At 38.8% G+C, this 27560-nt stretch overlaps 2 protein-coding genes and 1 long non-coding RNA gene across 4 annotated transcripts; 1 reads left to right on the forward strand and 2 right to left on the reverse strand.

Moving 5' to 3' along the window:
- Nucleotides 1-1122: 1122 nt before the first annotated feature.
- Nucleotides 1123-6433, reverse strand: C9H10orf88 (chromosome 9 C10orf88 homolog). The gene is made up of 6 exons (XM_049810883.1): nt 6243-6433; nt 5835-6038; nt 4726-4798; nt 3942-4148; nt 2701-3170; nt 1123-1682 (listed from the first exon to the last, which is right to left on the reverse strand). Exons 1-6 carry the CDS (start codon nt 6395-6397, stop codon nt 1454-1456), a joined length of 1338 nt encoding a protein of 445 aa, XP_049666840.1. The 5' UTR covers nt 6398-6433; the 3' UTR covers nt 1123-1453.
- Nucleotides 6434-8041: 1608 nt separating this feature from the next.
- LOC126042457 (disintegrin and metalloproteinase domain-containing protein 9-like) lies at nt 8042-27186 on the forward strand. The gene is made up of 22 exons (XM_049809561.1): nt 8042-8146; nt 10909-11006; nt 11940-12016; nt 12636-12714; nt 13690-13766; nt 15351-15570; nt 16085-16150; nt 16232-16303; nt 16995-17167; nt 17662-17746; nt 18873-18994; nt 19887-20058; nt 20997-21086; nt 21619-21814; nt 21940-22045; nt 22243-22417; nt 22837-22917; nt 23474-23579; nt 24437-24569; nt 25880-25943; nt 26571-26623; nt 26989-27186. Exons 1-22 carry the CDS (start codon nt 8077-8079, stop codon nt 27065-27067), a joined length of 2394 nt encoding a protein of 797 aa, XP_049665518.1. The 5' UTR covers nt 8042-8076; the 3' UTR covers nt 27068-27186.
- LOC126042458 (uncharacterized) lies at nt 8144-27293 on the reverse strand. 2 transcript variants are annotated; one of them, XR_007507160.1, is made up of 5 exons: nt 27184-27293; nt 22212-22401; nt 17641-17744; nt 15579-15755; nt 8144-8278 (listed from the first exon to the last, which is right to left on the reverse strand). It is a non-coding gene; the product is annotated as an uncharacterized LOC126042458 (long non-coding RNA). The 2 variants fall into 2 exon arrangements; XR_007507159.1 differs by lacking the exon at nt 17641-17744.
- Between the last annotated feature and the right edge of the window lie 267 nt (nt 27294-27560).

Here is a 27560-nt window from a genome sequence, read left to right on the forward strand (position 1 = left end):
AAGCATGTAAGTGTCTACATCAGGGAGGGTGTTTCTTATAAAGGAACTAAAAACTAACTTTACAGGTCTAAAGGGACTTGTAAAGTACAAGATAACTTAGGTCCTTTTTTCTTCAAAAATAAAAATTATCTTTTTATCTTTTTGAATCACTCTGAAACTGCACCTGGCATGAGTTAAGCTGAGGGACAACCGCGAGATGTCTGTTCAAAGCAAACTACCCTCTCTTCAAAAATCTCCTCCTGTGGGATGCTACCATCAAGATCTGACAGTCTTCAAAAGACATCAGTTTTCAGAAGAAAATACTAGATAGACTAGATAAAGATACCGGATTGTACATGCCTATGGTGCTTGCTCAGTCAACACTTGCTTCCCCATCAACAGCTTTTGCTCAATGCATTTTAAGACACCGAATACAAACTAGGAGTTTACCATTAAGTCTCTATACAGTCCAAGTGAAAAGGTGCACCCCAGAATTCAAAGAGCAATAAAGAGAATGAAGAATGAAGCTTGACCTTCCACAAGAGGGACTTCCAAGTCACATTTCTACCTCCCCAAGTGACAGCAGAACTGATCCCAACAGGCTGAAGTAAATACGATGCAATAAGGCTAATTCTCTGGCCTAAGGCTGGTGAAATGCAGCAGATCCTACCTACCCCAGCACATTCTATCTGGCAAAAAAATCCCTTTGAGAGGAACCACGAATGAAGTACTTACATTTCTTAGGATAATGAAACACGGATAAATAGAAGTCTGCAAGTATACATTCATTTCAGTTGTTCCTGCATGGCTCAATTAACTAAGGAGGGAAAAAGTATATGACAGTCTTGTTTTAGGCATCACTTGAGGAGCCTAGATTCCTAACTTAGGTGCCTGTACAGCCAGCAAGGCTTTCAAAGTTAGCTCAAGTTAGCCTGTCTCTCTAAACCTGACTCCTTAAACAGTCTAAGTTCGGCAATGCCAGTACTACCCTTCCTCTTATAGATGGAGTAATAAACATCTTCACAGGAGTGCCGTTAAAATAAACTAAAAGCACAAAAAACCTACATTCTGTTCTACTGGTAACATGTTACACACACACACAAAAAATCAAGACAACAAAAAAGTGAACTGATTACACATAGGTAAAAAGATAAGCTGTAACTCAGTTTATTTAGAGTACTTCTCCATTGTTCGAACTGAAACTGGGAAACTGTTTCATACGGCTTTTAACAATGCTCTTTAAATAAATAAGCCACAAAGGGCATACAAAATTCTTATATTTAGGAAAAAACCACACATTCTTAAGAACTTTCATAAAACTAGCAAATGTGTACAATAGTGGATAGAATTACAGTAACAAAATGCAAGTCAACAACACTGAGGTTCTTTACAGTTGTAACTCCATAAATACTAAGCTTTGTAAAGTATAATTGCCTTTAAAGTACTTACACTGAAGTCCTATATCTATATACATCTATCTCTCTCCATTAGAGAACCCTTCGTTAGAATCATAGTGCGCTTGTGAAATTTTGTTTGGCTTTGAGTTCTGAACCAAGTCCATTAAAAGAACCATTTTGTTATCTATATGAGTCTGAAGAGCCTGGATTTGGCGATCAATATAGTCCATTAGTCTTTTCTCCATCAGATCCATATTTTTTGAGATAATCTTTTCCAAATAGGAGCAAATAGGCTGTTGTTCTACCCTGTGAAAAGAGCAAATATAAGAATAAGTATAACCTATTTCTTAACGGCAAGGAGCATGATAGAGATCTGGGCACTTGAACTTCTTTTAAATTTAAAATCTCATTTATTAGATGATAAACTTCAGAAGGTATTAGGTTTTTAGCACAAGTAAAATACCTTGCCCACCTGCCACATTTTAAATCTCAGGAGGTTTTTTTAGAAACATGCTAGGGTATATAGCCATCTTCTTTCAACCTGATTTTTTCAAAGGCTCAGACAGCTTATTTATGTACGACAAAATCCATGCAACTCAACAGTATACACAGAGTTCAAATTCTGTCAGTATGGCAGACTTTATTCTTCTCAGCTGAAGTATTTCAAGAGTTATACAAACTATGCAATTCTTTATTTTTGCATCTGCATTCTTTAAAAATACTGCGCTTTCCCAGGAGCTGGAGATATTCAGGCTTTGTTAGAACCCCAATTCCTACATCTTGCCATTTCTATTGCTCCTTAGGTATCAAACTGGGTGCTCTACTACTACGAAGTTTGCACTGTAAATGCCAACAAATGAGGAGGGACAGGAAAGATGGGTGGGATGAGATACACTGAATACAGCAGAAAGATCATGGCGCACAGTGTGAAGAAAGGAAGAGATAAGAATTAGGAGGTAGAAGTAGTCAAAATGAAAATGTAGGAACATACAAGAAAGACAAACTAAATGTATATGAAATTGCAGAAAGACCATACTTTCTTTTTTAAATCATAAAATGTGAAATGGAGGCAAAAAAGACACAAACAGTTTAGTAACAAATTATGCGATTTCTTCTGAAAAATCTCCTATATTCAAGCAGGTCATCTGAAAAATTAATTGTAATCATGTTCATCGCCACACAGCCTTCAAAACCACATATTTTAAGATTCACAATTGCTGTTAATGAGAATAAAATGCTTACATGATGATCTTGTTTATTTTTTAAACTTGTCAATAAATACAGTCAAACTACTACTTTAATAAGTTTACGAAACTTAACTTACCCAACACACTGGATGCCTTCCTCTTTAGTCACTGTATTTTTACCAAAATGCCTATCGCCATCTTTTAGCCGAAGACGATTTACCTGACTACATAAGTTTTGAAGAAAAGGAAGAAGCACCTGTGGATTAGCTACATTTGGGGTTTCGCTCACTTGTTCCTGCATATGCAAAGATCTCATGACTTTAAAATCATTTCTGAGGTCAACTGTATTTTGCTGGGTAGTAAGTCCATCAGAATCAAAAGTATTCCCTCTTTCGGGTACCTGTGTGTTCAGATCATGACTTATTTTTACGTCTTCACATATTGTTTCACTTGTTAACTGCTTTTTAACAGGCAAAGGTTCACTGACTGATTGATCTAGCAATGTCTGAATAGCTGCACTGCGCAATCCATCTATTGCGTGGTCACCTCCAAAGTCTGAATTTTTCCCAAAGATCCAATTAAGTTTGTCTCCAAGAGGTAGACTGTTCTGATGGAAAGAAAAACAATACAATTAATATTTAAGTATTAAAATATACTGGAAATTATACAATAATAGCAATAGATACCTTACATCACAGCAGTAGAATGCTGAGTTATAAAGATTTTACAAGTAGTTCTGAATTCTATTCTTAGGAAAAAGCATAGGAAAATATTTTCCCTGTACATATTACGCATTAAGTATCTTGTCAGTTTCTAAGTAACAAAACAGTTTTACTGACTTCATTTTTGCCATGCTATGTCCCCAGAACAGAAAATTTTTAACATCAGATGGATTCAGGATTCTGCTGAAATAGCCTACTTTGCAGGACTAGAATCTAAATCAAATAAACAATCTGTAACAGCACGTTCCCTTTAGTTGAAGGTGACACCCTTTTAATAACCATAAAGGAGACAAACTGGCCCATCTAACCTACACCCCAGACATTACAGTGAACATGCCCACCATCCTTGACAAGCAGCGACAACGGAAACGAACAAAAGGAGAGTAGGGTGGCAGTGAAGTTTGAAACGATGATGACACAGAGTTTTTAACTCTGGACTTGATGTATGCACAGTGATTCCCTGAGTACACAATCTTTATTCACTGCCCTCATTTAAGGGTGGCAATAGTTAAACCAGGATTAAATTGGCAGAAAGGCAAATGGGTTAAAAAAAAATAAAATAAAAAAATCTTCTTCATCAAATCAGCTTAACCGTTACAGAAGGTATGGTCACAGACCAGTACTATTTATGTTTACGGAAAAGCAGAGTGACTTACTTTCTGCTGACATCGGACCATGTCCATGAGTTGCTGAGCACCTGGAGACAACTTAGATCCCATAGACTCCATTATAGTTTGCACTCTGTCTAGATCTATGCTTGAGCCTAGTGAAGGAAAATCAGTTGCTAGTTTTGCAGACACTGCTTTCACTTGAACAATTATTTTACTGATGAGTACTCTTTGTTTCTCACCAATGGAGAGCAGCTATTGCAAGAAGAAGAAAAAATATTTTGGTTAGGGAAAAAATAGTTTCATGTTTTCTTTGTATGTATGGGACAATGCATTATTCTTTGAGTCTTGGGAAAAACAATGTTGAACTCTTTTCCAGGGAAATTAAGCCGATTTCTCCTTGCTAGAACTCTTTGGAAAATTCTGACTGTAACAGAGGTGGTCTGCATGACTCAAAGATAAACCAGGCCTTGATCTTCTAACCACTTAAGAGCAGTGGCCATACAGATTTTCATAAGTTTGTTTAACCCCATCAGAGTTAACAATTCTAATTACATAGCAACTGTTGATTATCTGCAGTTTATCTGGTTTATGAAGTTTTTTTCCTCTAAGACTGTACTGTCTCTCTCGTATAAGTCTTCACAAGAAAAGTGTGATACAAATTTAAAAGGAGAACTCTGTCAAGACAAAGTACTACCTAAGAGATTTTTAAGTGATTATATGAAGCAATAAAGCGTATAAAAACAATAACTTGAGTAAGAGCAATGCAATTTAGTCAATTAAGTGATTAAAAAGACGAAGAAAAATAAAACAATTCTGTTCAACTCCCTACCTTAATTCTACAGGAGGCAGCAGGGCATTCAAACTTAAGGTACTTTTGGTATAAAGTAACCTTTTCAGTTTCGCTAGAAAAAATAAAATAAACGAGCTGTGACATCACTATATAAAGTACTTTTTTCTTTAGTAGAAATACTCTGTATCAGTAAATATTTAGATAAGAAACAAGAACGACTAGAACATATTTCTAATGCGGTATAGCAGTTTTAATGCTTCTATGCAACTTGTACAGAATCTTATCAGATACGTATGTAAAAAAGGATTTGTATGTGTACGTACATTATCTACTAGGGAAGCTTTTGAGGTTCAGTACGTTATTCACACATCTTCCCTGAGACTCTGAGTTGGCCGTTTTTATTTAGCTAATTAAGCAGCAGATGTGCCATGTAACGACTTAAAAACAAAACAGAAGACATTGCTTTAATTCCCCTGGCAAAGCATGGAAGGAAGCATTGAAGGGGAAAAGAAATTCTTCTTTGTTTTTTTTATTTTCTCTCTTGTTCTTAAAAGTGCGAGATGAGTATGTATCAAATAGACAGGAGATCTTTTGTAAAGATCAACTAAAATAGATCTGCTGAAGAGATGAGCAAATCTGTTGTCCAGAAAGACTGAACGATACAGAAATGTTGCACCTGCCCTAACTCCTTCTGTAGTCTTACCCAGCAGAATTTCAGAGTGGCACTTTATAACTTACTGAATTGAACGTTTCGCTAATTACAGAAGAACAAAAAGGTAACTAGCGTAACTGCAGCTTTTTATCTTTATCAAGGAGGCAGCATTCGCGCAAGCCACCTGTAACTGTGAGGAGAACACCAGGGTTATCCCAGGCGCCTGCAGTGCCTGTGCCCGTTCACCAGGTTTGCAGAGACCTTCCAGAAAGACCAAACCGGGTGGCTTTCGTGGTGCAGACATCAGGTCTTTACTAGTAGGAGCACCTTACAGATACACAGACAGAGAACGACGTTGCCAGTCAGAGAAGGGCCAGACGCTGTTAGGGACCCAGGAGCAACCCCCACACACACACAGACAGGTCGACGGCCGCCTCCCGCTGCTGCAGGCACCCCCTTGTGCCCGCCAGGGCCGCGGCCAGAGGCCGCCACTCACCCCGGGGACCGTGCAGCGCCCAGGCTCTCGCCCCGGCCGGTCCCGCAGTACTCCTCGCCCACGTAGACCTCCATGTTCCGGGCCTCGCTCAGGATACCGACGGAGACCATCTCCCCGGCGCCGGCGGGCCGGCACTCCAGATGCAGCTCGCAGGGCGCCTCGCTCCCGCCGCCCGTCCGCCTCTCCACGACGACGGCCTCGGTGCTGCGGGGTTGGGGGAAGCGCCACGGCCGCGTTGTCCCGCCAGGCCCAGGCCCGCTCCCGCTCCCACCCCACCGCCCAGGCCCAGGCCCGGCCCCCCCCTCACGCCGCCCCCTTCGCCGCAGCCGCCTGAGGAGAACAGCCAGCGGGGCGGCGCGGCCCCCCGGGTTGGCGGCGGAGGTTCCCCTCAGCCGCCACCGCCCTCACCTGGCCTCACCGCCGCCCGCGTCTCGTCGCAGGCAGAGCGCCCGGGCCAGGCCGTCCGGCGGCGCGCAGGGCCAGGAGCACCCCGCCGCCACACAGCACGGGTCGGCGGCAGCGATGGCGGCGGCCGCCTCCTCCGCCGCGCAACCGCTCGCCATCGCAACGCCGCGGGCGGAACCGAGCGGCGACAGCGGCAGAGACGCTGACAGGAACCCTCCCCGGCGGCCGCCGGGCGGAGTGCGCCTGCGCAAGGCGGCGGCGGCGGCGGCGGCTCGGGAGCTCCGCGCATGCGCGGTTGGGATGGCGGGAAGCTCTCCTGAGGTACCGGCGGCACCCGGGGACTGTGGCGGGGACGGGACGGGTCAAACGGGCGTCCCTCCGCCATGCCCGGAGCCCGCCTTCCAGGAGCAGAGGGCTCTACACCGCCTCGGCTCCTCCGGGGTGGTGGTGGTGGTGGTGGTGGGTGTGGGGGCTGAGGGGATCCGCCAGCCCACCCCGCGTCCCGCCCACGGGGGGTAAAGGCTGAGAGGGAGGGGAGCGGCCCCGCGTTTGAAGTAACACCCGCGGTGTGGGGGAATGCCGGCATTAGTCCTTTTTCTAATAAGATAACGCGCTCTCGCGGAGATGGAGAAGCCTTAAAAGCTTGGCAGTGCTACGGGACTTGATAAAAGACCGGAATTCGGAGCGACGGAATTCTCCCTTCCGAGTTGCACGCATATGGGAGAGAGGCTATAAATAAAAGATTGGGTTCATTTAATTTTCAGTAGGATGCTGGCTTCTGGAGTCGGGGAAAGCTGCCCCTGACACTGCGGTGCAGGCGTAAACCCAGGGAACGCGGATATCGAGTTCTTCTGCTCAGTGCTCGACTGAGGAACGTTAGTTAGGTTTGTGAAAAATACAAAATATGACTTGAACAGGCTTTCTACAAGCTGGTATTACAAATGCAGTCGGCATCCCTGCTTTTTGCCACTTAAGCCATTATTTTATGTGATCTACTAGCAATGGAAAAATGGATTTGCTCTGTTTTAATTAATGAATTAATTAAAATTAATTAATGTAAATGTTTTAGCATGAAAACTGTCGTCTCAGTCTCCTTTTTGAGTTTCTAAATGTGCTTGATACTAATGAAATGCATTGCTAATTCATCCAGCTTTAGAAGCGTCTATTTTCTGCTTTTGGTCACAATATGATTGCATGATGCCTCCAGAGGTTACTCGGATGCTAGAAGAACAATGAGCTGCACAAAATTGCAGACTTTTGGTGAGGATAATTAATATAGAAGAGATGGGGTAAAATCCCTGTTTGGGGGATTTCCATGTGTTCGTGGGGCTTCCATGTGTTTGTATGCATTGTATTTTTTATATTTTTAAAGATGAAAACAATGGAAAACAACAAGCTGAAATTTCAAGGAGTAGATTGTTTTATACTAGAGTTTTTTACTGAGCTGACAATAGCCAGTATAAACATCCTAAACATTGTATCCACTGGTAGCAATATTTTATGTTTCTAATCTCTTATGATCTCACCATGGTATCAAAATCCTTTAGAATAAACCAGTTTGATCCGGGCATGGGTTGGCGCTCTTTCTCCAATCAGCACTTAAGAATGTGCTGCTTTTTATTTGCGTTAAGCTGTCTAACCAGTTTTTTTGCAAGCCTAATGGATTAAATTTTACTTCCCGTTTCCTTAGCACAGATGTAGTATCGGACTGCTTTTTCTGTTGTTTACCTTCAGAGCAGACGGTTCTCGTTCTTCTAGTTTGCCTGTGTAGAGCAGCTAAGAGCCAGGTACAGGTGTCTGCTCGGATACTGTAGTAGTTTCTCCGGGAAATCTAGTCATGTTAAAACACAGCCTATTTTTGTTCACTTTTGGACTAACTTTAACTGGAAAACCCTCTTGGATAAAAGGTAAGCTTTCAGTTTTTGTTATGTATTTAGAAAGTTTCTCCAAGTCTTCTTGTACTCTCTGGTCCTGATTTTAATGATGCACTCCTTTCAAATCGAGTCACTGGTCTCCCCAGGTATTAGGCTTTAGCTGACCTGCCAATTGACAAAATCTTGTTCAACAAAGAGGTGTCTGGAAAAGATTACAGATTGAAGCTTTTTATAGCTGAGCTCTTTGTGTTTTGTTTTTTTTTTTTTTTCTCCAGGATGTAGTAGGTATGTAAATACATCATCTTTACCGGACACTGGTTGTGACAACTGCAGTTACTGTCGCTCTCATCGACAGTAAAGACTGGAGAAAAAGATTTTGATCTTTGGTAATGCGAAGGAAATTCCTACAGTTTTGTTTTAGTTCTTCATTAGCTCATTTCCATTTATGATTTGGCTTCAGATTTTAAGTTTAGATTTAACACCTGAAATATTTCTTAGAAAGTGATATTTTTATGACTTGCATTAAAGGTGGTTTCCTGCTTTCAGGTGTCAAAATTTAAATTGTTAGAACTGCATTTCCACTGTTAGTTCAACATATACTTAACTCATGAAACAGAATGGATTTTGTAATTTAGATAATAAAATTATTGAAGATTAAGAGCAAAGTCAGAAGTAAATATTGAGTGCTGGTATTTTTTTGCAAACCTGTTTGTTAATAGCAACTCCTACATTTTGATTGCAATGGCAGTCTTTAATGGTAAACATATGCTACCTGCAACTAGCTTTTAAAAATCCTGATGTTATCTAACAGGTAGAGATCGTCATTACACTGAAGAATCCTCCTCCTTGCTTTGGATGGGTGATTCTGTGTCTTCTTTGCAATTATGAAGTCCTTTCACAGAAACGTGGGAGGCTGAGGGTGACCTTGTGCTACTATAAATGAGAAGAAATCTCTTTGTTTCCTTATGAAAGACCAATTTAAGAAGGAAGAAACCACTTTCATTGTTAAAACCCATGTTATTGTTGATTCTGTAACATGTTTAAAAGCAATGGTTGAGTCTCTGTTGATCAGAGTCAACACTCAAACCAGACTGAGGAGCAGACAAGAAAAAGGAAGATGAATTCAAGTTCACACAATTTTAAAAAAAGTCACTGGTCGTTGTTTTTGTCCTTACAAAACTGCTTACTTGAAACCAGATACTCAGCAGACTTCTTATCTTTAGCTTCCTGCATTAGCATGATGTTCTGGAGATGGTTCCGATATAACGTAAAAGGCTACAGACCTTTTGCAAAGGTTTAACTGTTGCTGGAATGAACAAAATGCAGCGATAGGCAATGGCAGGAGGCAAGCACGGTGAGCCAAGATTATACACTCAGCAGGTAGCAGAATTATACCCAGAGGACAACTGTAAGTATTCCTCATTCAGGGCAATGGAGAAAGGAATATGAGTAAAGGGATTTAAATGGAAGGAGAGGGCTAAAGGGGGAGTTGATTTAATCAAGGAAAGGACAGAAGGAAGTAGAGACACGAGCAAAAGGGAGAAGATGAGCAAGTGCAGGACCTAGCCGTAGCTAGAAGGTGAGCCCACAGCAAATGGCTCTGTAACCAATAAAAAACATTCCCCAGAGTATTTAAGGACTGAATTTATTCTTCTGGAGATACAATATTCTCCAGTTCTCTGCCTAGTGAAGTTCTGAAACAGCCTGGCAAAGTTGGATCCACCATTCAAAATAATTGTACTATAGGTCCATCAGCCACTCCTAGAGACCCTTGCTGTAGATTTACAGATCAGCACAGTCTTCCTGGCACCAGTGAGGTGATTTCACAAAGCTTGAAGGAACTTAATTCCATTTGAGATGTTAGCATCTCTTGCACAGTTGATTTTAACTGGCCAGCTACTTCAAAAATTACTGTGAGGGGACAGGTGGGTGGGCAGAGAAGGTAGCTGCATAAATTTTCTGTGGTACATCAGGTTAGAAGTGTAGGTCACAGAAGAAAAAATGTTTCAAAAATTATCAACAAAGTTACAAAGTTAATAATCCAGAATATGTGAGAATTAAGATTGTGTTTAAATCATTTGATAGTTTTTCTTTGTGTGCTCCAGAAAACCCCAGCTTTAATCTGAAGTTACTTTTTTTAAACCAGTTTGACCATTCCTAAACTATTTCTTCATCACTATCAAAGTACGTGCTGAATACAGGAAAGGATTTTTTTATTTATTTTTTCCTTGTTCTTGGGATTCTCTATTATGTTACTGTCATATTGGTTGAGGGATTGTTTTTTCATACAATAATTGATTTGGTTTGATATTGCCTAAGGAAGGAATGAGAAAAATTTGAGCTATTATCCCAGTTTATAATGTGAGTAACTAAGACTGAGAGTTAAAGCCAAGATTGCCAGTCAGTTTTGGATACCCCATTTAAGAAAACTTTTGCTCGAATTTGCAGTTTGTAGCACGTTACATCAGTTGTGTTTGGGATGATGTAGTCATTAACCTTGAGTACAGTCGAAACAGCATTTCTGCAGAGAATGAGGCCACGTACTATTTGGTTTAAACACTCAGAAATGCAGAGTAACTTAGCCATGAATGAAAATGTTGATTTCTGCGATTTTCCCAGCATAATCCAAGAGCTCTAGCAGAGACAGAATAGACCAAACTGAGCATGGGCAATCAGGTCTTTCTCCATTTATGGACAGATCAGAATGGTCTTTCGGCAATCACCACTGTGCAGATGCCAACATAATGTCTTACTTATCCTTTCAGATTCTTTAGAAATTTCAAACTTTTTTTTAGGTGTATCTTCTGAACAGACATCCAGACTTTCTACATTAGAAATAATTATTCCTCAAAGTCTGACGAGCAGAGAGACACATCACCCATTTTTTCATGAGGTTTGTTATTCTATCTGTTTTTTTCTTCTGATGTTGCTGTTTTTCACAATACTGTCCTATATTACACACACATAAATGCACAGAGTCTATGGTATATAGAGATTATTTTTGTGAAGAATTGCACCCCACACTATCTCTTCAGATTCTTAGTGTTTTCAACTAGTTTTGAGTAAATTTGTTCCCACAAAGGTCTGTGATTGCACTCTAAGTTAGCACCTTTCAAACTTCCAGTCCTATTAACAGCCTTGTAAGACAGAAGTGAAAAGGAACATGAAGAATATTTCCATTTCCTCTGAGTCAGATTAGATGCTGAACTCGAACTTGAACTAACATCCATGCTCTATATGTTCTTTTTCTCATTGTACCTGGTCTTTGGATAACCAGAGGATTTCAATCACGTTGCACCTAAAGAGCTGATGCTCACTTTGTAGAAATGGTCCCACAGTCACACAGGTTAAATGCATGAGTTAAAAAATCTTAGCCTTAATTCTTCAGTTCTGCAGTAACTTACCTTTGTCCTAGATATCGAGTTCAATTACTGAAATAACTGTTACTGAAATAGCATTAGTCATCTTTGTGCAAATCGATTAAGGAAGGAAGAATCCGTGAGTCATTCGTCCAGTTGCCAATGATTTACATAAGGAGTGTCATCAAACATGTGGTGGTTGGGCAGAGTGCATACAGGGTCTGTGCCCTTCTGTCTTCTACGTGAAAATTTATAGATTAATAGCATTTAAACTTTCCATAGGAAAGTATGTAGAGTGTGCTGCTGAGACTTGGAAATCTAGAAGGCATGAGCATTAGGAATCTGTGTTTTGGTAGATACTCAAAACATACATAGTAGCTGGACCTCTCTTCTCAAACAAAACATGGAACTGACACAGCCAAGTAGAAAATCACCTAATTAAGTATCATCTTTTGTTCTGTTTTCAGGAGCATTCAGATGACAATCTTTCTTACTCAGTTAAAACCAGAAATGGAACATATCTCCTAAAACTGAAGAAAAATAAGTATGTGCTAGAGTGTTCTAAGGAATCATACCATCTTGGGAGTTAGTTGCATATAGACAAGTATTTATATGCTGAAAAAATTCAGAAGAAACCACTTACATGGCCGATAGTAGTAATTACAAAACGACTGTTAAATAGCATCTCTGTTATGGTACTAGCTTGCAAATAAAAGGGAATAATATCTTTTCTAGCTGTGAAGCAATTTATTTTGATTAGGTTTTTTATTAGCAGCACAACACTTTTCAGAAAATCCTTATGAAAAATTAGAATTCAGTTCAGCATTAGCTTTTTATTAGCAGGGGGAGGGTTGTTAGCCATGTTGTATTTGAAGAAATTTGTCTGTTACTCTTCCTCATTCCTGAGCCTGTAATAGTCTAGACCCCGAGGCAACATAGTTTGCTCAGATCCTACTCTATGGAAATTTTAGTTAAAATATTTCAAAATAACTTATTCTCCAAATAATGCAGCTCATTTTAAGGTATTTTGTTTCGTGTCCATGGATTTTAATAGTAATTTAGCATGAGTGTGCTGCTAACAGAATGTAGTACTTACTAGGATTCTTGACTTATTTCTTGCTTTCTAGACTGTTAAAAGAGCAGTAGTTTATTTTTGTTTCCAGAAAGCTTGTTAGCGAAGACTTTATGCTATATACATATGGGAAAAATGGGGAACTGGAGGCAACACAATCAAAAAACAAGGTATCGTATATAATAAAATTCCCCTTTTGTGTCAGAGTTTCCTCAAACTTTATGGATTGAAGGCCATATTAAGAATTTGATAGAACTAAGGATGACAACAAGGGTGTGTATGCATCTAAACGTATTTTCAAAGCAAAAGCAAATGCACAACCATTAATTCTGGGTGTTTTCGTATCTCTATAATAGGACAGTGAAAATTGGTTACATTTTTGGCAATGGAAGGGAAAATGCAAGTGATGCACATAAAGTATCTACAGAAGAAAAATATATTTGCTGGGAAAGAGGCTTTTGTGAGTTTTCACATTTGTAGCATTTCTGTTTAACAGTTACCACTGATACAAAACATAAGGTCCTATGTCTTTTGAGGGAGTGGGCTGTTTACAGTGATACAGCGTCACTGTTTTCCAAGGTGTGAAAGGAGATGCCAGGAGATTACGTCAAGACTGAATTTGAGCTACCTGATTAGGTCACCTGTGCATAGTATGCAATTAAAGGTACAATTGCAGCATCAAAGGTCTATAGTTTTTAGGTCCTGTATCAAACAAGCCTTACAAATACTTTTGAATTTAATTTCAACTTTAAACTGCATGTAAGCTCAGTGAGACTTAATTGGGAGCAATTAAGTCTTATGGGAAACTGCATGGGAGATCTTCTCAGATCAGCCTTTGAAAGAAGTCTGTTTAAGAACAGGATGAGCAACGTAGATGAAAAGACTTTTTTAAATGATGGTGATGGGTTAAACTAAAAAGCTGGTTGTTTCCTAGAACCAAGGGACCAAATGCTATTGTAGGTACTCATGTCAAGTAATATTTTACTCCAAGAAGGCTGGGATTACTTTTAGAATAGGGAACTCTGTAAATTTTTAACAGCCAGCCTTAAAGTCATGCAAATAAAAAGGCTGGTTAGAAAGTAAGTTTGCATTTGAAGGCAACAACCTTATTTTGTCATTAATCATGTGGTTTTGTTGCATTTCAGACACACTGTTATTATCATGGCACTATTGAAGGGATTGCTGACTCGATGCTTGCTCTTAGCACATGCGATGGCCTTAGGTATTACCTCTTGCTTTTTACTTCACAGTAATTCATTGTGCAGTACCAAAAAGCAGTTGCTATTCAACATACACTTGGAGAGAAAACACCATCCTATCTTGCAATTTTTTTTTTATATTTCGCCTATTGATGAAGCTGAAACTCTTTAGAGGTTTTATATCTTCCTTCAACTACCACTTTTTTCCCCTTTGCCAAAATTCCTTCACAGAAAAAGATAACATGAGAGAGAGCATAATCCAAATATAGGCAGAACACAGACATGAACTGAGGCCCCTATTACTTGATGTGAATGTCTTGACCAGCAGTACCTCTCTAGAAGAAATGCTGATGAAGCTTTTGCTAAACTTAACACACTCCTGCAAACAATTCTGTCTTATGAATGGGCAGGTTTCAAAAGAAAAACCATTTCTGTGGAAAAGTTTTGACCAAATTTGAAACAATTTTTTGTGTTTCAAATACAAGAAAATTACATTTATTCGAGAAACCTAAATGGGCCTGATTAATGCGTAAAAGATGGGGGTTTATCCCTGTGGAATCAGTCCATGTGAGTTGGCAAAATGAGATGCCACGCACAACAAATTGTGCAGATATTCAGAATGTGCTTAGAGTGTACCCATGTTTCCCTGTGTTCACTGAGCTTGGCTCTTTAGCTGGACTTTGGATAGACTTGTTGGTTGTAGTAGCCTTGTTCAGTTTGATGGTTTTTTGACAAGCATGAAGAGGCAAATGGGATAAAGTTCACCCAGATATCTTTCATGTATAGCATCACAGTGAGATGCCACTCACAATAAATTATGACATTTCCTGGCATTCCTTTAAATGAAGAATAAAATTGTCAACATACTGGTACTTCAGGTAATGCTGGATCTCCCTAAGCAGAACAGATATTTCATTTTGGCTGTCTGCAGACTTACGCTGACTCAAATCCTTTGGTTACCTTTTAGTCACATTTTTTAGGATCTTCTTTCACAAGGTATTAACTAGAGACTTCCTGTTCTAAATATAGTTTTGAGATTCTGGAGAACAAGATAATAGCTTCTGAAAGATTCTGGTACAGCAAATGGGCATGTGGTAGGTGTTTCTGAGCCATGGACAAATGCAAAATCTTTCTACTTAGCTGTACTCAGCAGTGCAATACTGCTGTTGCCCTCATAAACACCCTGGTGATTGCTTTTAGCCTCTCTTTCCAACTTAGAAGGTATCTTTTGCTAAAATGCTAGATTACTTTAGCTGCATGGGGCTAGGAGTGAGAGTAGAGATAAGGACTAAGAGAGACCCTTTGCATCAGCTCTGTACCCACTATCCAGACTCATTTAGTAATTATTTGGCTTTCCTGCTAACTGATTCAAGGAGCCCACGCTTGTGTAGGATCAAGTACTTCAAGTAAGTTCTATTTTGTTTTTTGAGATCCTGTTGGGCATTTGAACCTACCCCCTACCTTAAGATAGTTTAACATAATAATTTATTTCAACATAATGGTATGAACAGTTCTAGTTTTTAAGTATCCAGCTGTCATTCACTCACTTAGTCATAACCATGACGGGAAAATTGTGGAATAATTTTTCATTCTTTTATGATTATTAGAGGAATTCTCTACATTGATGGTAAATGGTATGGAATAGAGCCGCTCAACACATCCAGCACATCTGAACACGTGTTTTACCCGTTAGAAGATATGCAGGATATCCCCTTCCGATGTGGTGTGCTGAATGGCAGCCTTCATCACGAGAAGATGTTTGTGAAGCAGTCAGTGAAATACTCATTTTTATCAAACAGTACCTCTAGCAGGGAAAAGCTTTTGAGGGTAAATACCTTTCTGTTCCTCTCTTGAGTCCAAGCCTTCTCCTCAGCCTGTTCCAGCAGCCAAGGGTCTCCAGAGCTCTTGCTTTGGCATGGTGTCATTGCAGGTGGGTTTGGCCTGGCAGACCACTTCTGTATTGCCTTTGTTTTCATGGACCCCAAACTGGTGGCAGTACTGCTAAGGAAACCCTGAAACAGAAGAACAGCACAATGGGAATTTAACATAGCTTGAAGCAATCCTTTAGTAGAAGAGCAGAGTACTGCCCAAGACAGTCATGGGTATGACAGGAAAGGCACAAAGCTGCCTTTCAGCTCATGCATCCCAGTGTCTGACCAGATTTGAATTACTGACATACAGATATTTATTTGGAAATCTAAAACAAATTGACTTTTGAGACCACGTTAAAAAATGCATCATAGCTTTATAAACACATGAAATGAAAAACATGAGAAAGATAAGTAAAAAACCTTCCAGTCATTAATTGTTATGTTAACTTAATGTGCTTTCTAATTTGCAGAAGCGGCGAGCTGTCCTGCCACAGAAAAGCTATGTGGAATTATTTATGGTTGTGGATAACAACAGGGTAATGATACCATCCAATGCTAAATACATTTTATTACTTCATTGAATTTTTTCTCTGACATTTTCATATGGTATTTTACAGTTTTTGCTGAAGAAATCTGATCCTGCTGCGGTGCAAAAGGAAACAGTTGAGCTGATTAATTATGTTGATGGGGTAGGTCTGATAAGTTGCCTAGATTCAGTAGTTTCTACTTTATCATAGTTTTCAAAAGAGTGGCTAATGCAGTTCTGAAACTGTATTTGGAAGTTATACAAAAATTTGTAACACATTTAAGGCACAGCATGAACCTATGCACAAGTCTTTTAGAGGTGCAAGCAGGGTGGGAGATGCAAATTTTTTTAAACCATTTCTGTGTGCTCCCAGACTTTGACTGCTCCAGGAACATGAGGTCTCCAGTACGTTTTATATTTCTAGGAAGAGTATTTCACATGTTTGTGGGTTTTTATTAAGCAAACTGTCAGCGCTTTGAACAATTCCATAAGCTCTCTGATCATCTGTTCCCAGTTTCTCCTGAAGACAATTAGCTAAGGAAATGAACGAACATGGTCTTTCCAACTTCTCCAACTGAAAGATGTGTTTAGGTGCCTTCAGGAAGTAGATTGTCTTCATTCATATATTCTTTCCTTATTTAGTTTTATATTATAAATATATTTATTTAGTTTATAATTTATAAATATTTTATATTTTAGTTTATAAAGACAAATATTTTATATTTAGTTTCAAAGAAACTAAAGTTATGTCTCAGTATGTTCAGCTTATTGTTTACTCAGTACTAGTGATGTAATCTTTTATAATTAAATTGAAACAGACTGATGGACAGTAATTATCATTATGGTTTTTTCAGATGTATAGGGCATTAAACATCCAGATTGTTTTGGTTGGATTAGAGATCTGGACAGACACAAACCACATATCTGTAATGGATGGTTCAGCTGGAGATGTACTGAGTAGATTTGTTTCTTGGAGACAGAAAGATCTTCTTAAACGATCACGAAATGATGTTAGCCATCTCATAATGTAAGTTTTCATTCAGTGGAAAAACTAGCCATGCTGCCAGTGTTGTTAATGTATATGATTTGGGGTTTGTCTATGAATGAAAATATAACTGGAGTAAAATTCACTCAACTTCCAAACTGTTTTAACCTGGCAAAATGACAAACTACAATGAATTCTTTATAGTTAATCAACTCTAGGTGGCTCTGCTTGAGCAGAGGGGTTGGACCAGATGACCTCCAGAGGTCACTTCCAACCTCAACCATTCTGTGATTCTGTGAACTCAAAGGCACTGACACAGCAAACTTAGGTGATTGATCATTATTTTCAAGCTCTGTTATTCAGATATTCATTATTAATTACGGTGAAACCCTGATATGGTGATAAATTTCTTCCCGACTTCAAGAAGACCAAATTTTGTCTTGCAATATTTGTTTCAAACTCATCAGTGTCTTTTAGTAGAAATCATGAACTTTCAGCCCCTCTTTCAACAACACCTTCAAACTGCTTTGTTGCAGAGGGAGAGGCTCTTATGATGGATCCATTGGAATGGCTTTTGTAGGTACTGTCTGCTCACAAGTCCAGGGAGGGTCAATCAGCACTGTAAGTACATAATGTTGTGGTTAATGGAAGAAATTTGCACAGGAGCTGCTAAACTATCATAGATATGCTGCTAGTGGGACAAAGAGGTACCTGAACAATTGAAGGCTTTCCTCTGTGCATTTACAAAATCCAGAGTTGTAGATACTCCTACTGTCAGACATTGCTTCCCCAGAGGTACCTTTGGAAAATCCTAATAAATAATGTGCACTCTGCTGAACTATTTGGTCAAGTCACCCTGGTCTTGGAGACTAGGCTTGGAGATGTATGGTTTCTTTCATGGGATTTCTTTTGTAAAGACTTGTACATATTTTATACTTTTTTTTTTTTTTGAGTATTTCCAAATTTCTCTAATTTCTCTCTTCTCTTTTCATCACATTCCAGTCCACTTGGCTGATTTAGTCCTGAAATATTTTTTTATCGCCTTCTCTAATCCATCTAACTAAAGGTTGCATAAGAAAAGTGCATCCATATACCATTAAAGTTCATAACCACAGTGTTTTGAAGATGGGAGTACAGCTACAAAATAATATGTATTTTTTTACTTTTTACATGGATAGAAAGTGAACATAAAGCACTATATTCTCAAGTGTCTGGAATTCCCCACAATAAGGCTGTAAACAGGCAAAAAAATTAAATATGGCAAAATTAGTAAGAAACTATTTTCTTCTCCTTCACCCTTGGGGCAGAACCTGTATGTCCAGAGGTTCCTGTCCTTACTATATGGATGCCACAACATTGTGGGCAATCTCAAAAGCAGAGTCTGTTCTTTAATAGTACATTTGTCATTGAAGACTCCATTGAAATCGGTGTCATGACTGATAAACTGTGTTAGAATAGAATACTTCCAGTTGGAAGGGACCTACAATGATCATCTAGTCCAACTGCCAACTCTTATTATTCAGAATATGATCCTAATGGAAGGAACAGGAAGAGTAGCAGAATCTGGCCCTACCTGAAAATAAACAGTGACAAACTGTCTGTTCTTGCTGCTTTTGCTTTGCAATACAGCTTAGTATTCTGTCTTCATAGCCTCTGAGAGCTCTGTGGCTTGAATAAATTAGTAGGTGGAAACACAGTATTTTCTTTAGTTTCACAATTTTTATTTAACACTGATTCTCTTTATTAGTTGAATCATAACAATGTGTTACGTCATGCTACAGTAGTTGCACATGAATTGGGGCATAATCTCGGAATGAAACACGATGATAAAAGATGTCCTGCATCCTATATTATGCACAGCACAGATAAGTAAGATTTCCAGTTATTTTATTTTAATAATTGTTATCTATCTGCAGTAACTATGCCTTATAACCTATGAAACTCCCATGAATCTTGAAGAACTGTTGTGAATGGGGAGTTGTTTGAAAAGTTTAATCATAGAGGTGAATTCACTGACTTAGGACTTGACATCATTTTAATTTATTTGAAAAGTTATCTATTTTCCAATTGAGTCATTCTTTATTTGTAGCATTCCTAAAAACTTATTTGGATTTTCTGAATTATTTTTTTTTTTAATGATAGTGTGTTGCTGTTTTTTTTTACCCTGCTGAGAATGCTTTACTTATATTCACTGGGTTTGTGCAAACATGCATCCTTTGCACAAATTCTCTTAACAGTTAATTTAAACAAAATCTCTCAGCTTATGTTTCTTTCAGTTCATTTGTTCTTTGGCTTCCCCTTAAGAGAAAAAGATCATATTATTTTATCTATCCATATTTGTATTAATAAATCAGGGCAATTGAACACTGGACAAAACTACTACAAGCAGCTGCATTCCTGAGTTCTTAGGGACTCCAAGTTAAGGTGAATGTCTTTCTGGAAAGTATTTTTTTAATCAAGCATTTTTAGACTCAGTACAGACAAGGAATTTCTAAGGCCTGTTTTATATAGGACACCAGAATGGATAATCTGATTGTCTCTTTGGCTTCTGAAAGTACTTGCATTTATGTTATACATAGTATTTTTAACTTCTAGTACTGTACTCTAATGCAAAATAAAGTATAAATGAAGTATCTCATGATCTCCCAGCATTATGAAACACAATATTTGTTATAGATTGACAATATTTTAAGGGCTTGAGTTGTGTTTTTTTCCTGTAAGCAAAATATTTATAATTAAAAAATAATATTATGTTTTCCAGTGGATCCAGGAATTTCAGCACCTGCAGTGCTGATGATTTTGAGAACCTTATTCTAAATGGAGGAGGAAACTGCCTTAGAAATCCACCCAAAACAAGTAATATTTACAAAGAACCTGTGTGTGGTAATAACGTGGTCGATAACAATGAAGAATGTGACTGTGGCAAACCACAGGTAATGAATGAAATTCAACTGGATACTTGTATATATTATATTATATTATATTATATTATATTTGTTGTATAACACTGGCCTTTTGGTATACCTGATTTGCATTAATACCTGAGGAGTCTTCCTTTTAAATTTACATTTTTGCAAACAATATGAGGATAAATTTTAGAAAAAGCCTAAAATCATACTTTGATTTTGACATGAACTCAGTTGAGGGCTACTGGATTTCACAGAACTTTGAGCCAAAGCCTAAGAAAGAAAAGCATTTCAGTACAGAGTATGTAGAAACACCACTGTTTTTTGTGCTGGTTTTAGCAACATGGATATTTCTGTTACAGAAAAGAGACTACCCCTCTGTAGAGCACTTATAGGTTTCTTAATTGTAACCCTTAAACTTCTCCTGTGGGAGAAATTACTTTTGTTAGCCATATTTGCATTGCCAAAATGTCCTTTAAACAATGGGATATATTGACTCATTCTTTAGAAAATAAAGGTGTCTCAAAAAAGACACCAATAAATCGAAAGGCTGCCAACAAACTCAGGTTCCATCATATAGGCCTTCTTCTAAGTCATGAAAAGATACCAACATTTCTCTACATCAAACTGCTAGTGTAGTGGAAAAATAAGATGAGGGGTGACAAGAAGTGTTATTTAAAAACCGAAGTGTTCTGCTCTTAGTGTCCATTTAAAGTGTAAACCTATCCTATACCCCTGTGCCACAACACATCAAAACAGGTATCTTTCTGATGACTTCTAGTAAAAAAATACAGCAAAACTGTGTGCTGGTGTCTGTTAGAGCAGAATGCTGTCGCCCTCAGGACATGAAAGAGAGACGGTGTATTTAAAGTTTGGTTCGTCCCTGCACTTGGTTTGATGATGTACTTCCCAGCTATATAGCAAGGTAAAAACATTTTGTCCCCTTGTCCATGGTTGTTCTTCAGGAATGTACTAACCCTTGCTGTGATGCTGCAACCTGCAAACTCACACCTGGATCGCAATGCGCTCAAGGACTGTGCTGCAAAAATTGCAAGGTAGGCTATGTGTTACTAAGCTAAATTGATACTATTTACGAGTAATTTTTAATGTTTGAAAAGAGCTATCATAGTACTCTTGACGTATTTTCACATTATCAAACTACATTCACTAGTAGAGACAGTAAGCAGAGAATTTGTGTCTAACAACTCTTGACCAGTAGCTTAGAAATGGAACGTCATCTCTGTGTCATACCTTGTAGGAGGCATGAGCAATCAGGGGACTCAGTAGTAGTGATCTCCATTATGCAACACCAAGCTTCACCCAAGTCTGTGATAGTTGGCTGCTTTTTAATTTGTACTTGTGTGTGCATTTGCATGATCTACCCAAGTCCTCTGCAGGCTCAGCTCATAAACTTTATAGCAACACCCTTATGAAACTGAGGGAAGTTTTGGATATTCGTTAGATACTGATCTGAAAAACTATTTTGTCTTCCTTAAAATCACAGAAGGTTCCCAGTTGTCATTGTTTCATGCTAGAACTTCTGCTGTTGCAAAATAAAAGTAGGGTGGCATTCCTCTCTGGTTCTAGTTTAAAGTGGCAGGAGCAGAGTGCAGACCAAAAATGGATTTCTGTGATCTACCTGAATACTGCAATGGAAGCAATGCCTACTGTCCAGATGACTTTTATATCATGAATGGTTATCCATGCGACAACATGAAGGCATATTGCTACTATGGAGTATGCCAGAGTTTTGACTCACAATGTGAATCTATATATGGAAAAGGTATGTTTATAATTTAATGTAAAAAGACTTGTAGTCTCCTAATAGACATTTCCAATTTTTCTTTTTCTTTCTCCTGTTTTTAAGACAGTGTAGTGGCTTACTAAGATTCACTATTTTTTGTACAGGGGCACGAAAAGCACCTGATGTATGCTTTGAAAAAGCAAATATTAAAGGAGATAGGTTTGGAAACTGTGGAATGAGAGGTGGAGTGTACAAGAAATGTCCTGTTCAGTAAGTCACCAGCAAATAAAACTAATCCTAAAATCTGCAATGTAAAAACTATATTCTGTTACAAACTCTTACAACACGAGATTTAAAAGAATATTTCCCTGAAATGCAAGCTAAAAAGTTTGACTGGATGGCATATTTGCACTGATACTGTTTTTTTTCTGTTCACCTTGTCTCTGAGTGTCATTCATTCAATACAGGCATAGTCTGTGTGGCAAGCTCCAGTGCACATCTGTTAGTCTTCAAAATCTTCCTGCTTGGAGTGTTGTCAATAACGCATCTGGTGTTTTATGCTGGTCTTCTGACTTTGACTTAGGATCAGATATCCCTGATCCTGCTCAAGTTCATGATGGAACAGCCTGTGGAGAAAACAAGGTAAGATGAATCACAGCAGCATTACAGAATATATTCCAGAAATTAGAAAGTTTTTTAACTTTCAAAAGCATTACATAGCTCTCTTATTTGTATGCTGTAATATAACAAAAAATCTGCTTTTTGACACATACATGTACAAACAATTAATTAGCTCTTAAAAAACTGGGATGCTACAAATCAGTTCTAACTACATTATCAGTTATTCAAATTACTCCATCAAAATGCATCCACAGACTTAAGAAAACCTGAGACAAATACAGCTATAAAATTGTAAAGTACTGAATATTCTATCATCCCTTTTTCTTGACATTTAAGTAAAAGCTGTAGACTTGTAAACATATAGATTTATATAGTATATTTATAAAAGGATAGTATTTTTTGAAGTTTTGTGTTTGAAAGACACTAATTACTTTTTTCAGGCCTGTGTAGATTTTCAATGTGTTGATGCAAGTCATTTGGGCTACAGCTGTGATGTAAAGCAGAAGTGTAATGATAATGGGGTGAGTAGATGGTGTTTTCATGCCCTGTTTCTAGAAGACAGAGATAGGTGCAAAATCACTGCATAAAAGCAATAACCATCCAGATGGCTTTGGTTTTTTTCGGATCTGTTTTAAAAGTTAAGTCTGCTTTTTTATCTGTAATTCATGTTGCCAGTATACTGTAAACCTCTTAGCACTAACATTGAAAAACATTTCTTCTGAATTTCCCTAGGGAATTTTCTGATATTACTGAGCTGTTGAATTGTAAAAGGAAAATATCCTTTGAGTCTAGTGATTCCTGATTTATATATGTCTCCATGAAAAATCAAAATGGAGTCCAAAGGTTGTAAAACTGAGTTCTTTGTACTGTATTCTATTGCAGGCAAACAACAAAACAAAGGTTAACTTCTATAGAGGATGAACTTCTGGTATCAGTATCACTCAGTGTTTTGGGATGTTATGGAGGGGGAGAGCTTATTCCCAGTTAATACTTCATGTATTCTATGCAATACTATGCAAGTGGCCACTTCCAGTAAGGTGTTGTTCATTTGACTAATCCCTGTCGTACCTACTGTAGGTGTGCAACAACAATGGTAACTGCCACTGCAATTCTAGATGGGCACCGCCGTTCTGTGACCAGTCAGGCTACGGCGGCAGTGTTGACAGTGGTCCAGCTCACATAGGTAAGCTACTGAAACTGGCCTTCATTCTGCCCCCAGTGTCTGATAAAATAATCTACTAAACCCAGGGGTTTTTTCAGCCTCTTTTCAACTTTTTTTTTTTCTACTGCATGGGACACTTAATCATGGACTGACTTGAAGAAGAAAGAAGAGATCAAGGAAGTTGGTCCAAGGGAGAAATTGACCTCTATTTTGTCCGAGAGAAAAAGCAATACATTAGTTGCTTAGAATTACTGTTACATTTTTTAAATAGTTAGATATTTGGATATTTACTTAGGTATTTAAAACAGAGTTCTGATAAAATGGATGTCATAGAGGAAGACTATAGCTTGAGAATGAAACCTGCAGCCTTTATGTATGGGAAGGGTCTCACAGCAACAAGAGGGGTTAACAAGGTGCATGCAGCAAGCAGCAGTTGGCTTGTGTAAGAGCCATGAAATTCTACAAAGGGAAAATGGAGTAGATTTTGCTGGCCTTCACAGTGAGAGACCATGCAAATGTTTTGTATTTATTAATAGCTTAGGAAGACAAAGAAGATGTGCAGATCACTTGTGAGTAAGCAAATGAAAAATGAATTTGTCTGCTTTAGAATTCTTGAAAAAATATATGGAAAATGAAAAAGTTTGTATATCATACAACATGGGGTGAGTAAGGCAGAAAGAACTTTTGATAACATAAGGCCAAATCATACTTTTCTGATCATAGCATTTTACAAATTTCAGTGGAGTTACTAGTTTTAATCTATAATAATTTGAAGATTGTAGTTTTTACAACAGAAAGGTGTTTTTAGCAGAAAAAATGCTTTAATATGAGGTTAAGCAAGATTACTATCTTACATGATTTCAATTCTTTTTCTCTAGATACATCACTTCGGGATGGTCTGCTTATTTTTTTCCTCCTTGTGTTGCCATTAGTAATTGTTACTGTATTAGCAGTAATTAAGCGTGATGCAATAAGAAGAAAGTTTTGCAGGAAAAGTAGAAGACAACACAGGTATTGTACTTATTACAAATGCGTATTTCAACACTTGAGAGCATGCTCCAGATTATTTTAGCAAGCCAGGTAGATTCTTTATCTATTCAAAGAATTCCATACCTCCTAAAAGAAAAAGACTTCCCTGCTAATAGTATTAGTAGGTAGTTTAATAGCTAGTACCCTGCTATTAGGTAGTTTAATCCACATACTCCAGTTGCCAGTTCTCAAGCATTTTTTCCCAAAATACATCGCACTTTCCTAATTGTTATTGATAACTGTATTGCATGGACACAGGGGCATAGCACATTGAAATTATTTGCCAAGGCCAGAAAGGAGCAGAGTCAGAAACAGAATCCAGATCTCTCAGCTGTAGCCTCTGTCACGGCCCGGGCTGGACAGACCAGGGAGTCCTATTGAATTCCGAATTCCCTCGGGCTAAATTAAGGTGAAACCACACCAAATAATCAGTTGAACATTTTATTCATGGCAGAAGCAGCCTGAACTTGGGACATGTAACAGTAAGTGGTGGGGTCTCTCACAAGAGGAACTGGCATGAAATTCTCAGCAAACCATGTAACCTGGGGTAACCATATACATCAATTCAGGGAATAAGATCTCTCCCATTGGGTCAGGAGATTCAGAGCAGACCCCCTTGTTTTCTAGACTACTACTCAGAGAGAAGCCTGGGGGGCGGCTGGATCCACTCCTAGTTCCAGACTTGGTCAACAGGTTTATGTCTTAAAGGGATGAGGTGTAGGGATTGTGGAAAATGAAAGAGAATAAGACAGAGAGAGAAAAAGGGAAAGAGAAAGATTTCAGTGGTCCTGGGTCCAGCATTGCTCCAGTCAGCTGAGGGGTCCAGTTCTGGTGGGCTTGCGCACCTGGTGCTTCAGTTCATGCCCTTTTATCATCCTTGCCCCTCCTTCGGGTAGGCACTCAAACTCATTAGGCTGATTAGGTGTAACCTTCGGGAAATGGGTCAGTGGGCTTAGGGGTTATTTGGGAAGTAACCTCCCCTTCCCTGCAGATGTGACCATTGTTTTTGATCTTTGTATCCAAACAGCTTATCAGAACAGGGAGCTGTGCACCACCCCAGCACACCCTCCCAGGCCTGTTGCTGATGTCTGTGCTGATGGGTGCTCAGAGCTGCTTTTCACCTTGGTTTCTTGCTGGGCAGAGTTCATCTTTAAGCAAAACTTGCCCCACTACAATGTTTGAGACATTAACTCTTTCAGTCTTTCACAGCCTCGTCCCTTGAAAAACACTGCATCCCTGAAGGTAGTTAAACCAAACAGGGATTTGCCTGATGGATGTGGTTTTTATTTCAGGGATAACAATGTGGAGCAACCAAAGCAAAACAACAGACCAAGTCATAACACAAGAAATAATCAGGTAAGATCGATGCATACTTGCATTATTTCGCATTGAGTAATCCAAATTATACAGTGCCTTTTCTCTTACAGTTACTGATGACTTTGTAGCTTTTTGATGTGTTAAAACCATTTGAATTCCCAAGTATAAGTGTTCAAAGATTTAAGATAGGTGTTCAAAAGACATGTAGACGAGGCACTTCAGGACATGGTTTAGTGGGCATGGTGGTGTTGGGTTGACGGTTGGACTCAATGATCTTAAACGTCTTTTCCAACCTAAACGTTTCTATGATTCTATGATAATTTATAATGTGTTAAGACAGGATTTCTGTATGGGTAAGTATGAGCTTTATTGCCTGCCCTGTCAACACGGGCTGTACTACGGGATGGAACAGGCTGCTACTTAGCAGAACAGCCAAAGATTGAATTCTGTGGCCAAATACCAGAGAAGCTACTTAGCCAAGCTGTGGATCTGGTTCTGATAAAATAAAATAAAAATTATCAAAACAAAATGTTGCAAGAGAATATGAAGAATGTCACAGGAAATGAAAATGAGTTTTAAAATACCACTAGCTTAATACTGAATATTTAGCCATACTTTGAAATCTGCGAGTTTTGTCATCTTGATTTTCTGCAACATCTTTTCCAGCCTGCCACGTCAAGTCCTGATTTTTTTACCATATCACATTTTCCTGGCCCGAGGTTTGTAGTATTTAAAACCTTCTTTTCTTCATGTTTGCTATGTTTACATTGCTGCATCATTGTAGGCGAAGTTCCTAATGCCTCATGTCCTGCTTAGGAGGATTTTTCATGCAGCATCATATGAGATATAATAGATTAAATGCTTGAAGGAGAAATGCTGTTTTACTGCTTGTATAGAAAACAGCATAATGGGACACGTAAATGCTACTAGGGAGAGGGAGAGGAAAAGGGAAAGGGAGGAGCAGAGAAAGTTATATGTATGTATAAATGCTAACAACTGTTTAAAAACGGTAAAGAACCAGTTTAGAAATACCAGTTGTCTCAAGCCATGAAATAGTTCACAAAATGTGTTTTCTACACTTCAGGCAGCCAGTACAAACCCAGTTCCCTGCAGTTGCTTCAGGACCTCAAAGACCCGCAGTCCCACCGAGACCAGCCATCTGAAAAGTTTCTTGGGAACCCTCATCAATTCTGACAAGTAACTGCTCTGAAAAAAATTAAAGATTGCAATCCTCCAGTCCTCTCCTTGCACAGCCAAAACACCTTCTGAAAGCATGTACCTCTGGAAAAGACTTGGTGCTAAGATGCACTGAACACAGATGTTATCCCATTATTTTGCTAATTGCTGCTGGCTGTATTTGTCCGTCTTCTACCTCACCTCTTGTTTTTTTTAAATCAGAAGCCTGAAGTTCAACTCTTGTTAGATTAAATTTGTAACAGCATCAGAGAACGGGACTCTTCTGAAGAACAGCCTTACCTGCAGGCCAAAGAGAAGCAAATTCAGTTATTTACAGACATAATTTATTCACCTCTAGTCATATGCAGCTGTGAAAATGAGACTATAGACTGTCCTCTTGGGAAGTCTGCAGTCTGCCTACCTCCTGGACCGTCCCCTCAGCAGTGTGCCACCAGCTGAATGCAGCTGTACCCAGCATGC

This window comes from Accipiter gentilis, chromosome 9, assembly GCF_929443795.1.
Source record: "Accipiter gentilis chromosome 9, bAccGen1.1, whole genome shotgun sequence".
NCBI lineage: Eukaryota > Metazoa > Chordata > Aves > Accipitriformes > Accipitridae > Astur > Astur gentilis.

Coding starts and splice junctions, on each gene's coding strand:
- C9H10orf88 (XM_049810883.1), bottom strand. CDS start 6,397: ATGGCGAGCGGTTGCGCGGCGGAGGAGGCGGCCGCCGCCATCGCTGCC. Junction 4,799..5,834: donor GGCGCTGCACGGTCCCCGGG/GTGAGTGGCGGC, acceptor TATTTTTTCTAG/CGAAACTGAAAAGGTTACTT. Junction 3,171..3,941: donor TGGTCCGATGTCAGCAGAAA/GTAAGTCACTCT, acceptor TCTTTCCATCAG/AACAGTCTACCTCTTGGAGA.
- LOC126042457 (XM_049809561.1), top strand. CDS start 8,077: ATGTTAAAACACAGCCTATTTTTGTTCACTTTTGGACTAACTTTAACT. Junction 22,046..22,242: donor TACAAGAAATGTCCTGTTCA/GTAAGTCACCAG, acceptor CATTCAATACAG/GCATAGTCTGTGTGGCAAGC. Junction 25,944..26,570: donor ATAACACAAGAAATAATCAG/GTAAGATCGATG, acceptor CATCTTTTCCAG/CCTGCCACGTCAAGTCCTGA.